Source organism: Ruditapes philippinarum, unplaced genomic scaffold (genome assembly GCF_026571515.1).
Source record: "Ruditapes philippinarum isolate M1 unplaced genomic scaffold, ASM2657151v2 ctg3062_1_1_1_1, whole genome shotgun sequence".
Classification (NCBI taxonomy): domain Eukaryota; kingdom Metazoa; phylum Mollusca; class Bivalvia; order Venerida; family Veneridae; genus Ruditapes; species Ruditapes philippinarum.
The window spans coordinates 87,501-103,636 of record NW_026852595.1 but is presented as its reverse complement, the minus strand read 5'-3'; the positions used below and the strand labels follow the sequence as shown (position 1 = coordinate 103,636).

The following is a 16,136-nucleotide window of genomic DNA, read 5'->3' as shown; positions in this document are numbered from 1 at the left end:
TTCAGATTGAATGAATGCATTTGTACTGATAAATAGATATTTTTCAATCGCAACTTTTCGGCACTTTAAAACAATTTTGGATATTACTATTGATAATCTGTGTGGTGTTCCGAGTGAAATGTTTTGTAAAAATGAACTATTGGAAAAACTAACAATTCTGAAATCGACAGTATTTTCAGATAAGTTTTTTTCAGTTTCTCTTTGAATTTCGCATTCATAAATTGTTTTATTATTCATCAATAACATTCATTCAACTGAGATAGACAAGGGAACATTATTGACATTATAAGAATGAGCAGTGACGAGTAGTTTGACAGATATGAGGAAAGCACAGAATATGAGGGATTAAGTTTTAGATGTTCAAACATCACCGGAATGTCTGAAGCACTCACAAACAGTTAGGAACCAGAATCAAGCTTTAGTTACATAACCGATATGCCTGAAGCATTTACAGAAAGTGGAGAATGTGATGATGAGATTACGTTAGTGTTTGATAACAGCAACAAACTTTATGTTTCGAAAAACTTTCTACGATACGCCTCGCCTGTTTTCAAGGCAATGTTTGATCATAACTGGCAGGAGAAGAAGGAAAACTGCGTATCACTGACAGGGAAAAATTTCGACGATTTCCTCGAATTTTTGCTTTGCATTCACCCGAGAATTTCAAAACCGATTACAGGTTAGTTCAAACAGATCACATTTAAAATGTAAGGAAGACCAGAATTTGATAAATTATGAAATATAATGAGTACCTAATACTATAACAAAACGTTTTGGGGTAAAACGATAAGGTAAATATCTTCTAAGTACAATTTTATAGGCGAGCGAGTGCTGGTCGTTATTAGTTCTTTTGTTTTCTTAACTTTGTCATTTATTTATCGAAAGGATTCATACTTGGACAAAACAGCAACTGCGACGAGACAGACATATTACAATAAAAAAAGGGAAAAAAATGTTTCTTTCTTTATTTTACTTTTTAAAGAGTTGTTAAAACCGTTTATCTGTTTGCTCTTAAAAAATAAAAGAAGTCGAGTGTTGCCCGCCTGGCGTTGATTTCTGTTTTTTTAAAGATAGTCTATACTTTGTTGGATATATTTTTTGTAGAAACAAACGTCTTACAGATCGTGAGCATTGCTGACGAATATCAAGTGACGTCAGTCATAAATAAATGCAAAGAATATATGATGAGATGGTTACAAGCGTCATTCGATCAGGCGAGAGCAAAAGATAATCATTATCTCTACCAAGCAGTATATCTCAGACCCTGTCTCAGTATAGTAGCAAAAGCACATGAATTAACCTTTAATGATGTAGTGAAGTTTGCAGTAAAAATTAAGCGAAGTTTGGACATATTCTTTATAATGAGGGACAAAAAGACTTACAAAGAATGTACGATGTGGATGAAATTTTTCCTTCCGATAAAACAGGAGATGAAACTTTTGGTGATATAAAAATGGACTGTATGAAAATGTTTCAAAAGCTTTCTTTCGAAATTAAGTACAAAATAGTAGCTGAACGATTGCTTCATTTAAAAGATGAAACTAGCCTTAAATACTAAATGTAAATGACAAAAAATAAAACACTGATATTTGACACTGGCTAGAATAAGTGTCAAAGCTGACATTATTGACAAATAAATAGTCAACGAATAAATATAAAATAAATGTGCATGCATTGTCGTTCATAATTTAGTTCTTTCTTATGTTTGCATAATATGAACAAGCGAAGATTTTTTTAAAACTAAACTTCTTTTATTATAAAGTGTCATTTGACATGTTTTTTTTCAGCTGACAAAAAATAGTCTGGAGGCTTTTGTTTTGAGAATAAAATGAAAGAATAGAATGACGGCTGTACTGGAAGTTGGAATTGAACAGAAGTGATTCAAACAAGCTAAACGATATCTTCAGGATATATTAATTTAAGTAATGTTCACTCAGTTAAATATAGAAGTAGTACAAATTCTCATGTAACCCATTTTAATTTATTCTATTTTTGAGTTGTATCGTCACTGAAACAATAGAAAACGTTTAGCTTACTTATCATTAAAATCTATATGTCAGTGCAAGTAATAGAAAGCGCATGTAAACACGAGGCTATCTGATTTTTACGAGGGGCGTTAATCAGTTCTACTTCGGCCGAGTATATTTTTCAAAGATACTTCTTGTTCTTTTTCTCTTTTCTCAGACTCCTTCATGAACTAATGTTTCTTTTCTCAAGAGAAGTTTTTCGAATACTGCTTAGTCCGCAGAAGCCTACTCAGTGGTTCCGATCTTTGTATTTGAAGATAGTATTTTAATCTATATGTAACCCGGCAGAAAACATGGCGGATGGCGTGCCCCGTAGGCGCTCCTTTTTAGTTTTGTCGTCCATTTAGTTATCATCTGGTATTTAATTCTCCTTTCTGAATGGCTGGCTTAGATGATCGATTTTGCACAAAAGTTATTTTTATCTGATTTGGTTCTGGGATAGCTTTAACTTTTCTTGACATTGTATTTAAAACATCATTGTAATTGTGAAATATGTAATAATTTATGAATGTTCTATTGTAAGATATTTATCTTTGTTATACGTCTTGTAATCACTTTTTTGTATAATTAGGTTTTCTAGTACCTGAATAAAAACACAACCTCCTTGGGTGTCCACTGTCAATGAGCTCTACCACTACATTAACTACGTTGGCTAAGCCGAAATTAATGCTCCTAAAAAAAACATCGTTCTGGATCTGCTTCATCAAGCTTGTTTGTGTCCTGGGACAACTATTCTTTTCTTTTGACCTCGCTATGTAGTAAGGCAAGATTGGAACAAGAATTGTATATGTGTCCGTCTGTCCTAATATCCGTATTTGTGACCACTCTACTCGATACTTCTTACACTCAATGAATTGAGTCAAATATAAATCTTCCTGAAACAAAGTCTAAACGCATTGTAAAGGTAAAATAGTCAGGATCTCCAGTTATGTTTTTTTTATAATTTCTCATGTATCCCTAAAAGAAGGAAATATCAGCTAAGTAGAAGCGATGTGTAAAGGACCTGCAGAAGATAAACCGGTAAAGTGACAATGTCCTAATAGAATGTCATATTTTTCACATCACGGGATGTCTAAGATAATATAATACATCAGAAATGTGCCTAAAAAAATCAACTGTGTCATAGTGTTACTCAAAAATCGCCCTTATAGTGTTAAAAAATTCGGTTTGGATATCTCGGTCTTTTAAACTGATTTGATTTATTGCGCATTTGAATGTTTTCAGTTGCAGGACCTTCATGCATCGATAAGGCAAAATTGTAAATGTTCGAGTGACAGAGAGGAATTAAATGCAAGAAATATTCAAGTGTCCGGTGCCTTTAAAAAGAAAATGCTGTTTTTATCATTCTGCTTGACGTACTTTTCGTGTTGCCCATACATTTTGATTTAATGATTGATATTCTGATATAACAGCTTTAAATTTGGAAAAGTGGTTACTCTAAATGTAGTCTGTTTACCTTTATCAAATAAATGTTAATATTTTTTATATACTTTAAAAATATTATTAATATTGAAAAATGTTTTATGTGAGACACTAGGAAAAAAAGTAAAACATTTGTAATATTACTTTGTCACAGACCAACCTATTACTTTTATATCTGAAGACTTAGATCAAGTTTAAGGGGGGCAACTGTTGCGATATGTGTGCTTTAATTACTTGCTTATACTTACTTCTTTTCCTTTGTTTATTTCACATGTTAGACCAAATTGTATTGACTTATCATAAGTCACTGTTTTGTTGGGATTTACGTCGCACCAGCACAAAATAGTTAATACCGCGACGTTTCAGCTTTCCTGGTGGAAGTAGAACTTTGGTGCACCTCCGTCCATTACTTAAAGCACAAAGGTGCACCTGAGTAGAATATTACAACAAAATAATCATATCCGCAATAATTGATGTTACGAGCGGAGGAGAACAAGAAAACGGTAGTTCGAGCCATCCGAGGTTGAGATAATAGGCCTTTTCCCAGCTAACATCGGTCGAATGACTAATACGTCAACATAATTGTTTGTTTGTACTAGTACATCAGTTCGTCGAAAACGTCATTTCCAAGTGTTCATAAATGAGTATTACCGGCACACTGTGTAAATCCTTATTCATGCATATTGTAATTGGTCTAGTTCGATTAGTCAATCATTTTCCAAAATTGTTGAACGATGTTCAAAATATGTTCATAGGATATATTGTATTTTAAACAATGTATTAATAAAACATTTCAAAAAAAACATTTTATAGCAGCATCTATTTGTAGTCATTTACGAAAATAAACACAAGTACAAGTATCGTTCTATAAATAGATGACAGTTACAAGTCACGTTATTAGAACCACGGCTGTAATGTAAACGTCACTTACTGTACGTTTAGGATAATTATTTATTGATGCGGCAGTCATGTCCACTACTGCGGTGTAAAACAGTTATTATATTGTGTTTATTATCATAAGGCGCGCATGCTTGCGATATAAATTTGAATATCGACAAATAAATCAACTGTCAGCGTAACGCAGTAGGTAAGGTTGCCAATTAATCTAATCTTCTAGATAAATACAAGTACAAATGTTGCTGCAATGCAGCAATTGAGAAGCTCCGCGCAAAAAATTCGCTCATTACATATACCTTACCAAATTATTCCTACGCACAGGTCATGTTATATTCAGATTAAGTACTATTGTAGATTTTTCCCGAATGTTTTGTAAACCATTTTTTGCATAATTAGACTTATCTTATGCACTGTCCATAATTAAAAAGAGGGGAAAGATATTTTAAATAAAAGAATGCTTTCACTGATGCCTACCTGGTAAGAAAAGTAATTCCATTGAATACAAACAAGACTTACAAGACTTGTAAATGTGACATGACTGTACTATGTTCTGTTTGTGTCATTACTGTAGTCAGTAACATAATATGATAAAAATATCAAAGTCTGCTGTTTTTTATTATTATAATTGTAACAAATATACAAATAGTAACAAAAGGGACTAATATTAATATATACTAATATTACAGGCAGTTTTTTCATGTCAAATTAAAAAAAAATGGTTTCTTTCAATACTGAAAGTAGAACACACTCTGGAATGAAAAAAATGGGATGAATTTCAAAAGGACCAAATTCAGGAATTTTTTGTTTGTTATACACGCGTTACAAGGTGATACAGTGTTTATTAATATAATATCAAAAGCAAAATTATTAAAGTTTTATACATGAAATCTTCTTTATATTGACAAATTCAATCATTAATAGTATACTTGATATGCTTTGTGTAAATTAATTCAAAATGTAACAAATCATAATATGATGTACTACTAAAAAAGGGAAATAACAAATGTATAACCTATGTAGCTATTTATAGCTTTCGAATTCATGTACAGCAGAACTGCTTACCTGTTCTGATTCATTAATATGACATGTTGCGAATCACCGAAGGGGAAAACAATATAGAAATCGAAAGGAGTTCTTGGATGCGGATTTAGTTTTAGCTGTAAATCGAATGAATTAAATGATCAAATCCAGGCCCATGGACAAAAAAAATAGTAAACACAAATAGCTCTGCGGTGCAATCAATGCAGACTGGTTCGGAATGTACTTTTTTCGCGAAATAATTTCTGTATACAAGTACAAATGTTGCTGCAATGCAGCAATTGAGAAGCTTCGCGCAAAACAAAAAATGTGCTTATTGCAGATATCTTACCAAATTATTCCTACGCACAGGTCATGTTATATTCTGATTAAGTACTATTGTAGATATGTTTTTCCGAATGTTTTGTAAACCATTTTTTGCATAATTATACTTATCTTATGCACTGTCCATATTTAAAAAGAGAGGCTAGATATTTAATTTAAAATAATACTTTCACTGATGCCTACCTGGTAAGGAAAGTGTTTCCATTGAATACAAACAAGACTTACACGACTTGTAAATGTGACATGGCTGTACTGTGTTCTGTTTGTGTCACTACTGTAGTCAGTAACATTAGATGATAAAAATATCAAAATCTGTTTTTTTATTATTATCTCTGAATCAAATATACAAATAGTAACAAAAGGGACTTATATTATAATATAGTAATATTACATGCTTTTTTATGTAAAATTAAAAAATGGTTTCTTTCAATACTGAAAATAGAACACACTCTGGAATGAAAAAATGCGATGAATTTCAAAAAGATGTCATAAGTGCAATCAGCAATCAGGGCGGTAAAAAAGAAAAGTGCTATGTACCGGAAAGCACCTACGGAAAAGACAATTTCAAAATGATAACACTATAATATAATATTTCTAAAAAATGGCCTACTTAAATGTTTTCGAAAAGTTTGTTACTTATTACCATAATGCGACACGAATGACCATTTCGTTTAGACCAAAACTACTTCTATAAATAGATTGTCCGACTTTCACAATGTTAATGTCATCTAGCTGTAGTAGGAGAGGGCAACTTTTCGAGGCGACAGGTTGCAAAACTTTCACAACCTGGCTTCGCAAGTTTCTCTCCCTTTTTCTGCTACTGCTTTATATAGAGCCTGAAGTTGGACTTACTTCGTCTCTATAATACTGAACCTTTACTGTAGGAAATAACAAAAACTCCAAGTTTCCAGTTCTAATTTGTTTAATACAGAATTATATATGACAATTTTCTTTATTTAAATGTACAAACTTCAATTTATCAAACTATGAATTATCTGACAAACAATAAATTCTTCCTTTTATTTGTAATAATTACCAAATTTAAATCAAAGAACTTTCAATGAGAAATATATTTACTTTTAATAAAAGAACACCTAATAAAGTTAGATAGGAGAAGGGGCGGCAACGTGTCTTTGTAACCTTTGCTACCAATGATGCCTTATATACTAAAGTTATACAACCCAATATATCAACATGTTATTTTAAACATTTAGTTTCGTAAATATAAATTAAGAATAATTATCAAAAGTAAAATTATTAAAGTCTTATACCTGAAATCTTCTTTATATTGACAAATTCAATCACTAATAGTATACTTGATATGATGTGTGTAAATGTAATTCAAAATGTAACAAATTATAATTTCATGTACTACTAAAAAAGGGAAATAACAAATTTATAACTTAAGTGTCAAAAACCAGAACATTTATTTATATACAAAGAAAGGGAAACAACCTGCCCTACTACATAGCTATTTATAGCTTTCGAATTCATGTACAGCAGAACTGCTTTCCGGTTCTCATCCATTAATATGACATGTTGCGAATCACCGAAGGGGAAACCAATATAATAGAAATCGGAAGGAGTTCATGAATCCGAATTTATTTTTTGCTGTAAATCGAAGCGATTAATTGATAAAATCTTGGCCTATTGACAAAAAAAAAGTAAACACAAATAGCAATAAACAATCAAATACGAGTAAACTTGATTTTTTCTTGACGTAAGAAAGTGTTAAGTGTTGTTTTAATTTCTATTATCTTCCCTTTTCACTTTTTTTCAAAAATGATATCTAGCAAGTTGGTACAACCTTATACTGAATAAGAAACAGAATGAATACATGTACACAAATTGTTAAAACTAAAGTTCAAGTGGCACGAAATACTCGTGCACTGCACAAGTACAACGACTACTGCATACTACTCACTACACAGGATAAAGTATATTTAAATTATAAAATATTATAACAAAACTACCTGTATTTTACAATTCGTTTGCATCTTTAGAAATATCGGGAAAAAATAGTGAAAAAAAAGACAAAGTTAGACAACTTGTGAGGCTCGAACTCGTGAGTAAAATTAAGTTGACATTTAGTTTTTTATCTTGTACTTTATTCGCTTCTAAATAAACTGTTTTACCTATTCCGATAAAGATTGTAAACTTTTGTGTACACAAAAAAAAATGCAACGTCACTCTCACATTATCATAGCGGCACAGTACAAGTATCGGTTAATATTAAATATACATGTAGTGTATATTCCGACAATGCCGTTAAAGCATGTAAAGAAGAGTAAGAGTAGAAGAGTTTTATTAATTTATTTATTTATCTGTTTGTTTTCTGTTATTTTGAAAGTCTGTGTTTAAGAGTGGTATCATACGTAGTTAATGTTTGGTTTTATTAACCTGTCAATTTAATACTAATTACACGGTCAATGCACACAATATATTAATCTTCGAAAGATTTTCGGTAATTTCCGTGAGATGTACTCCGTGAGATTTGATTAAATATAATTTGTGCCTATGGAGCAATTATACTGAGCGGTATAGTGGTATAGGGTAAGTTACAGGTTAATGATTTCTAAGTGTCCTACGTGTTGTGAGATCGAGACCGCGTACCTCCAATGTTGTTTTTTTCTTCTTATAAATATTTCAACATTATCGAAGCTATAATTGCTTGTTATGTTGTTCGTGTTGATTAAATATGTTTAGCAATTAAACTCCTTTTAAATAACATGCTTTCAGAATTAAAATTCATAATGAATTCGGATCAAAATTAGAAAATGTCGTTTCAATGGCGTTAAACACTATACAAATTGAGAATATTTCTTTGTTGATTCATATATGTGTAGACAATATTGGAAGCACCCGGCCATTTTCATGAAAATATGCTGCAAAAATAAAGAAAAAGAGTAGGCCTTATAACAACGGCAAAAGTAGGGATCGAACTACACACCCCTTATATATTAGACAATCACTCTACCGTCTGTGCTATCGCGGATTTGACATGGCCAATGCATTAAGCTGGTGTGAATATTTAAATGAGTGCTATAATGTACTCAAAATTGACAGGTCAATAAAATCAGACTATACATTGATTCATTTAATGAGTGCATTGTATTACAATGTATCGACGAGCGTTGCTATTTTGATATTAAATAATTGTGTAATATTTCTGTCAAGCATTTTTTTCGTTTAAAATAGAACCTATACCATCAATATGCATGCATTCCTATCAGAAATATTACAGCATAGTGTTTATAAAATTGTTTTAAAATTCTATGAAAGCAATGAGTGAATACAATTTTAACTTTTTTAAACAACATATCTACATTCTGAACTACTACCTAAAAACAAAAACATTACTTTTTACAAGGCTGAATAAACTAAAAAGCTATCAAACCATTTAAAAAATAGTCATTTTCTACCCATTTTAGTGGGATATAAAACAATAACGATTGTTTTACATATTATACTTGATCATATTACGCCTTGGCATTATTCTTTTTAAGTTTTGAACCTATCAATTTCAAGACATATCCGTTACAAATCAATACAATCTATAAACTTTAAATTGAATGAATACATTTGTACTGATAAATAAATATTTTTCAATCACAACTTTTCGGCATTTTAAAACATTTTTTTTATATTATTAATGATAGTCTGCGTGTTGTTCCGAGTAAATGTTTGGAAAAATGAACGATTGGAAAAGCCAAAAATATTTGAAATCGAAAGTATTTTCAGATAAGTTTTTTTTTCAATTTCTCTTTGAATTTTGCATTCATAAATTGTTTTATTATTCATCAATAATATTCATTCAACTGAGATAGACAAGGGGACTTTATTGAAATATTAAGAATGAGCAGTGACGAGGAATTTGGCAGATATGAAAAAGTCATGGAAAAAGAGAAATCAAGTATTAGAACTATCAACATCACCGATATGTCTGAAGCATTCACAAAAAGTAAGGAACCAGAATCAAGCTGTAGTTACATAACCGATATGCCTGAAGCATTTACAGAAAGTGGAGAATGTGATGATGAGATTACGTTAGTGTTTGATAACAGCAACAAACTTTATGTTTAAAAAAACTTTCTGAGATACGCCTCACCTGTTTTCAAGGCAATGTTTGATCATGACTGCAAGGAGAAAAAGGAAAACAGCGTGTCATTGCCAGGGAAAAATTACGACGATTTTCTCGAATTTTTGCTTTGTATTCACCCGAGGATTTTAAAACCGATTACAGGTTAGTTCAAACATATCACATGTAAAATGTAAGGAAGATCAGAATTTGATAGATTATTAAATAATACTATTGCAAAAAGTTAGTTTACTATTTTTGGAAAAAACGATAAGGACAATTTAATAAATAAATATATTCTAAGAACAATTTTTAAATGCGAGCGAGTGCTGGTCATTTTTAGCTCTTTTGTTGTCTTAACTTTGTCATTTATTTATCGAAAGGATTCATACTTGGACAAAACAGCAACTGCGACGAGACAAACCTATAACAATAAAAAAGGCAAAAATGTTATTTATTTTCTTTAATTTACTTTTTGAAGATTTCTTTAAACCGTTTATTTGTTTGCTCTTAAAAAAGATAAAGTCGAGCGTTGCCCCCGCCTGGCGGTGGTTCCATTTTTTTAAAGATAGTCTATACTTTGGGTACAATTTTTTTTTCTAGAAACAAACGTCCTACGGATCGTGAGCATTGCTGACGAATATCAAGTAACATCAGTCATAAAAAAGTGCAAAGAATATATGATAAGTTGGTTACAGGCGTCATTTGATCAGGCGAGAGCAAAGGGTAATCATTATCTCTACCACGCAGAATACCTCAGACCCTGTCTTCGAATAGTGGCAAAAGTACATGAATTAAGCTATAATGATTTAGTGAAGTTTGCAGTAAAATCTATAGCAAAGTTCGGACACATTCTTTATAATACAGGACAAAAAGAATCACAAAAAATGCACATTAAGAACCAACCTTCTCCTTCCGATAAAACGGGAGATGAAACTTTTGGTGATATAAAAATGGACTGTATGAAAATGTTTCAAAACCTTCCTTTCGAAATTAAATACAAAATAGTAGCTGAACGATTGCTTCATTTAAATGATGAAACTAACCTAAAATACTAAATGTGAATGACATAAATAAAATACTGGTATTTGACACTGGCTAAGATAATTTTCAAATTTCACATTTGTGATAGATAATTAAAGAATAAATATATAAATAAATGTGCATGCATTGTCGTTCATTATTTTGAAAAGTAAAGTACATGTATATGTTTTTTTTCATATGTTTGCATTATGTTACCATAATATGAAAAGTGAAGATTATTTTGAAACAAGACTTCTTTTATCATAATGTGTTATTTGCAATGTTTTATTAAAGCTGACAGAAAGAAAGGCGTGAGGCTATTGTATTGAGAGTAAAGCGAAAGCCATTGTAAAAATAGACGTCTGTACTTTTGCTGTAGGAATCGAACATATGTGATTCAACCATATTAACAATATCGTCAGAATAATTTTAGACATTTATTTCAATTGTCACTCAGTTAGATATAGAAGTAGTTCAATATACTTTTTTTATTTTACCCATTTATAATTACATTTTTTTTAGTTGTATCATCACTTAAACAATAGATAAACGTTTCGCTAACTAATCATTGACATTAATAAGTTCAGTACAACCGACGGTTATCCACGATGCATATTCCGTTCACATAACAGAATGGACCGAAATATTTCCGGAACATATAACATGGTTATCCGACAAATTTTAGTTTAAAATACAACTATTGGAATTTCAAAAATGCTAGAAATTGCCATTCAGCCCGAATGGTATTCGATTTGTGTCTTGATAAAGATTTCTTTTTCTTTTTTCTTGACTCTTTCCTGGCAATACAATAGAGCTACGGTTTTTTTCGTAAGAGAAATATTCCGAACACTGTTTACCCCGCAGAAGCCTACGCACTATTCCGAGCTTTGTACTTGAAGAAAGTATTTCAATCTCTATATCCTTTATATTTATTATTTTGTTATCATCTGTATTTAATTCTCCATTCTGAAAGGCAAAGATGATTGATTTTGCACGAAAGTTTTTTTACCTGATTTGGTTCTGGGATAGCTTTAACATTTCGTAATAACTGATTGCTTCACACATTGCATTCAAAGCATCATTGTAATTGTGAAATATGTAATTTATGAATTTTCTGTTGTAAAATATTGCTCCTTGTTGTTTGTCTTGTAAATTCTTTTTTTTAATATGTTCCTCTCGTGCATGAATAAATAGAAAACCTCATCGAGCGTCTACTATCAATGAACCCTACCGAAATAAATGCTGCTAAAAATCGTTCTGGATCTGCTCTATCCAGTTTGTTTCTTGCCGCGAGACTACCAATCTTTCCTTTCAGTTCGCTTTATAGCAAGGCAAGGTTGTAACAAGAATTGCATATGTGTCCGTCAATCCTAATGTTGGTGTTTGTGACAATTCCACTCGATACTAATTCTTCCTACACTAAATGAACTTGAGTAAAATATAAACCTTAATGAAACGAAGTCATAAGCATTTGAAAGATAAAATAATCAAGATCTCCATTTACTTTATCTCGAAGTAATACTTGCCTTTTCCTTAGATTGTTTTTAATGACAACAGTGCTATAGGATTTGGTTATTTCATATTGCAAATTATCAATCGTTATCTATCTGGACGTCACCTAACGGAAAACAACGTAACGCTTTAAACCACTAAACATTTCATCACAAATCGTTCCTGCAAGAAATATAGCAAAGATCGTGCGTTTCAGTTACAAAAATGAAATAAAGATTTACAATTCTTAACATATATTGTCAACAAGCATATTATGAATGAACTTAATATCATTTCCTGTTAGGTTTTACGTCGCTCAAACACAGTAAAGGTCACATGGCGACTTTCCAGCTTAATTGGAGGAGGAAGACCTCGAGTGCTCCGTACGCCTAATATTTCCGGCACGAACTAGTCGTTCCACCAACGTTTTATAAACTAGCTGGATAGCTTCCAGAAAAGAAAGACATTGACGAGATTTGAACCCACTTAGTTGAGGGGCAACTTTTAAAGTTGTTTGAAGTGAACAACCTTAACCACTTGTGAAAAAAGATGTTAAACTTTTACTTGCTATTATGCCTTTCATGGCACGTAATAATCGTTGATATCTATTTAACAAAATTCAGTTTTCTAAATCGCGACTTAGCGCTTATTTGTAGATCAAAGGCTTTCGCATTTTTAGTCAATATACGTAGAATACTCCAGTAGTATCTTCAAAACATAAAGTTTATATTTAAGTGCATTGATTTCAAAATCGATTTGATCCGATGTTTAAATATAAACATGAGATCTTATATTTATATCAAACGTTCTGGTGTTGAAATGTCATTCTATTTTCAACAGAGTGGAAATTCTTATTAAACGCCAGGACACAGATCTTCACCATGTTATCAAGGAATATAGAATTGGCCATAAAAATGCTTTCCTTAGCCTCGATTTTTGTGTACTTCTGTTCGGCAGAAGTTAATATTATCGACATTAGTTAATATTATCAAAAAACGATTGAGTATGAAACAGCGCGTATTATCATGAATAAGCAAAAATTATCAACGCCTGAATCCCAGAATATGCTTTCCTATACGATTTGTAAATACAAGTGCACAACTGACATTTCATAATGAGTGTCGTTTACAAATCAAGCCTAGAAGACAATAATGAAGTATAAATACCTTTCACAGAGAATTTAAAAATGAGGTGAAATAGTCGTTAGAAGTGACTGTTTCTGTTAATTTGTTTGTTTGTTTCTTTGTTTCATTTTAGGCCTTTTCCCAACAGTATTTCAGTCATATAGGCGAGTAGTTTCCTAATCATCGTTACTGGAGAGTTACATCAGTACTAGACTACCTTTCTCTGTGTCAAACTACCAAAGCATGTCCCGGGGATCGAACCCACGCCAGAAAGGTTACTGGATAAGAAGTCATCGACTGTAACCCCTCGACCACGGAGGCGGTAACTGTTATTTTGAAAGACACCTTTATCATCATAATGCATGTATTCATATAAAAAATGTAACAGAATAGTGTTTATAAAACTGCTTTTAAAATTCTAAGAAAGCAATGAGTGAATACAATTCAAACTTTATTACCAGCATATAACTATATTATGAACTATTATTAAAAAACAAATATACTATCTATCAGTAAGGAAGTTTCAACTAAAAAGCTTTCGACATAAAGTCCTTTACACCATTTTGCAGTCGAATATAAATCCATAACGATTGTTTAACTTTGTCACATAACGACAGCATTTTTAAACTTTTAACCTATCAATTTCAAGTCAGGTATTTTACTCATATCCTATTATAACAAACATGGATTCAACCTTGAGTGCATTTGTAGTGATAATTATATAAATAGATTTTTTCAATCGCAACTATTCGTCCTTTCCGTCAATCTTTGATATTATACTGGGGTGTTCAATTTGAAACCGGAAGTAATTTTTCAGATGATTTGAACAAAATTCAATTTCTTTATAAAATTTGAATTTATACCTTTTATGTGTTTTTCATAAACAGTATCTTTCTGTTAAAATTGAATTGAAAACGGAAGTAATTAAAACTATTAAAAATGAGCGGTGACGAGGGATTAGAAAATAGCATTAAAAACATATTCGATATGACTGAAGCATTTACAGAAAGTGGAGAATTTGATAATGAGATTACGTTGGTGTTTGATAACAGCAACAAACTTTATGTTTCGAAAAACTTTCTACGATACGCTTCGCCTGTTTTCAAGGCAATGTTTGATCATGACTGGCAGGAGAAAAAGGAAAACCTCGTTTCATTGACAGGGAAAAATTACGATGATTTTCTCGAATTTCTGCTATGCATTCACCCGAGAATTTCCAAACCGATTACAGGTTAGTTTAAACATATCACATATAAAATATAAAGAAGATCAGAATTTAATAAATTATTTTATATAATAACATTCTAATATAATTGCAAAAAATTAATTTATTTTTGGGAAAAACGATAATGACCATTTAATGAATAAATATCTTCTAAGAACAATTTTAATGCGAGCGAGTGCTGGTCATTTTAGCTCTTTTGTTTTCTTAACTTTGTCATTTATTTATCGAAAGGATTTTATACTTGGACAAAACAACAATAGCGACGAGACAGATCTATTAAAATAAAAAACATAAGAAATTTTCTTTCTTTAATGTAATTTATTTTTCAAAGATTTGTTAAAACCTTTTATTTGTTTGCTCGTTAAAAAGAAAAAGAAGTCGAGCGTTGCCCCGCCTGGTGTTATTTTAAAAGATGAAAGTTTTGGTATAAAAAACGGAAGACTATGATAGTAACTCATATCAAGAGATCAAGAGTCAACAGAATGTCACATAACCATTTACTTGACATCTCATACATCTAATGCATTTTCTTTTCAATCATTTTATCTGTTTTTTTTTTTTTTTTTGTTGTTGTTTTTCTCTCTAGAAACAAATGTCCTACAGGTCGTGAGCATCGCTGACGAATATCAAGTGACGTCAGTCATAAAGAAATGCAAAGAAACTATGATGAGTTGGTCACAGGGCCTTTTCTTTTCTTTTGACCTCGCTATGTAGCAAGGCAAGATTGGAACAAGAATTGCATATGTGTCCGTCTGTCCTAATATCCGTGCTTGTGACCACTCCACTCGATACTTCTTACACTCAATGAATTAAGTCAAATAGAAATCTTCCTGAAACGAAGTCTAAACGCATTTTAAAGGTAAATAGTCAAGATCTCCATTTATGTTTTTTATAATTTCTCATGTATCCCTAAAAGAAGGAAATATCAAACTAGTAGACGCGATGTGTATAGGACCTGTAGAAGATAAACCGGTAAAGTGACAATGTCCTAATATAATGTCATATTTTTCACATAACGAGATGTCGATAATATAATACATCAGAAATGTGCCTTAAAAATTCAACTGTGTCATAGTGTGTTACTCAAAAATCGCCTTTATAGTGTTAAAAAATTCGGTTCGGATATCTCGGTCTTTTAAACTGATTTGACTTATTGCGCATTTGAATGTTTTCACTTGCAGCACCTTCATGCATCGATGAGGCAAAATTGTAAATGTTCGAGTGACAGAGAGGAATTAAATGCAAGAAATATTCAAGTGTCCGGTGCCTTTAAAGAGAAAATGCTCTTTTAATCATTCTACTGGACGTACTTTTCGTGTTGTCCTTACATTTTGATTAATGATTGATATTCTGATATAACAGCTTTAAACGGACACTTGAATAGATTATTACAACAACATATTTATATGCCGAGTACAAATTCCAATTGGAAATAATCGATATATGACGAATGCCACGTCACGCTTACAAAAACTTTGGGACACTGA

At 31.5% G+C, this 16,136-nt stretch overlaps 3 protein-coding genes across 3 annotated transcripts; all 3 read left to right on the top strand.

Annotated features, from left to right (window-relative positions):
- Positions 1–39: 39 nt before the first annotated feature.
- LOC132718107 (uncharacterized) lies at positions 40–1,659 on the top strand. The gene is made up of 2 exons (XM_060701738.1): positions 40–679; positions 1,105–1,659. The coding sequence occupies exons 1-2, from the start codon at positions 436–438 to the stop codon at positions 1,449–1,451; spliced, it is 591 nt and encodes a 196-aa protein (XP_060557721.1). The 5' UTR covers positions 40–435; the 3' UTR covers positions 1,452–1,659.
- Positions 1,660–9,336: 7,677 nt separating this feature from the next.
- On the top strand, positions 9,337–10,994 carry LOC132718096 (uncharacterized). The gene is made up of 2 exons (XM_060701729.1): positions 9,337–9,951; positions 10,390–10,994. Exons 1-2 carry the CDS (start codon positions 9,831–9,833, stop codon positions 10,842–10,844), a joined length of 576 nt encoding a protein of 191 aa, XP_060557712.1. The 5' UTR covers positions 9,337–9,830; the 3' UTR covers positions 10,845–10,994.
- Positions 10,995–14,411: 3,417 nt separating this feature from the next.
- On the top strand, positions 14,412–15,363 carry LOC132718386 (uncharacterized). Its single transcript, XM_060702083.1, has 2 exons — positions 14,412–14,655; positions 15,236–15,363. Exons 1-2 carry the CDS (start codon positions 14,412–14,414, stop codon positions 15,361–15,363), a joined length of 372 nt encoding a protein of 123 aa, XP_060558066.1.
- Positions 15,364–16,136: the final 773 nt, after the last annotated feature.

Coding starts and splice junctions, on each gene's coding strand:
- LOC132718107 (XM_060701738.1), top strand. CDS start 436: ATGCCTGAAGCATTTACAGAAAGTGGAGAATGTGATGATGAGATTACG. Junction 680..1,104: donor AATTTCAAAACCGATTACAG/GTTAGTTCAAAC, acceptor TATTTTTTGTAG/AAACAAACGTCTTACAGATC.
- LOC132718096 (XM_060701729.1), top strand. CDS start 9,831: ATGTTTGATCATGACTGCAAGGAGAAAAAGGAAAACAGCGTGTCATTG. Junction 9,952..10,389: donor GATTTTAAAACCGATTACAG/GTTAGTTCAAAC, acceptor TTTTTTTTCTAG/AAACAAACGTCCTACGGATC.
- LOC132718386 (XM_060702083.1), top strand. CDS start 14,412: ATGACTGAAGCATTTACAGAAAGTGGAGAATTTGATAATGAGATTACG. Junction 14,656..15,235: donor AATTTCCAAACCGATTACAG/GTTAGTTTAAAC, acceptor TTTTCTCTCTAG/AAACAAATGTCCTACAGGTC.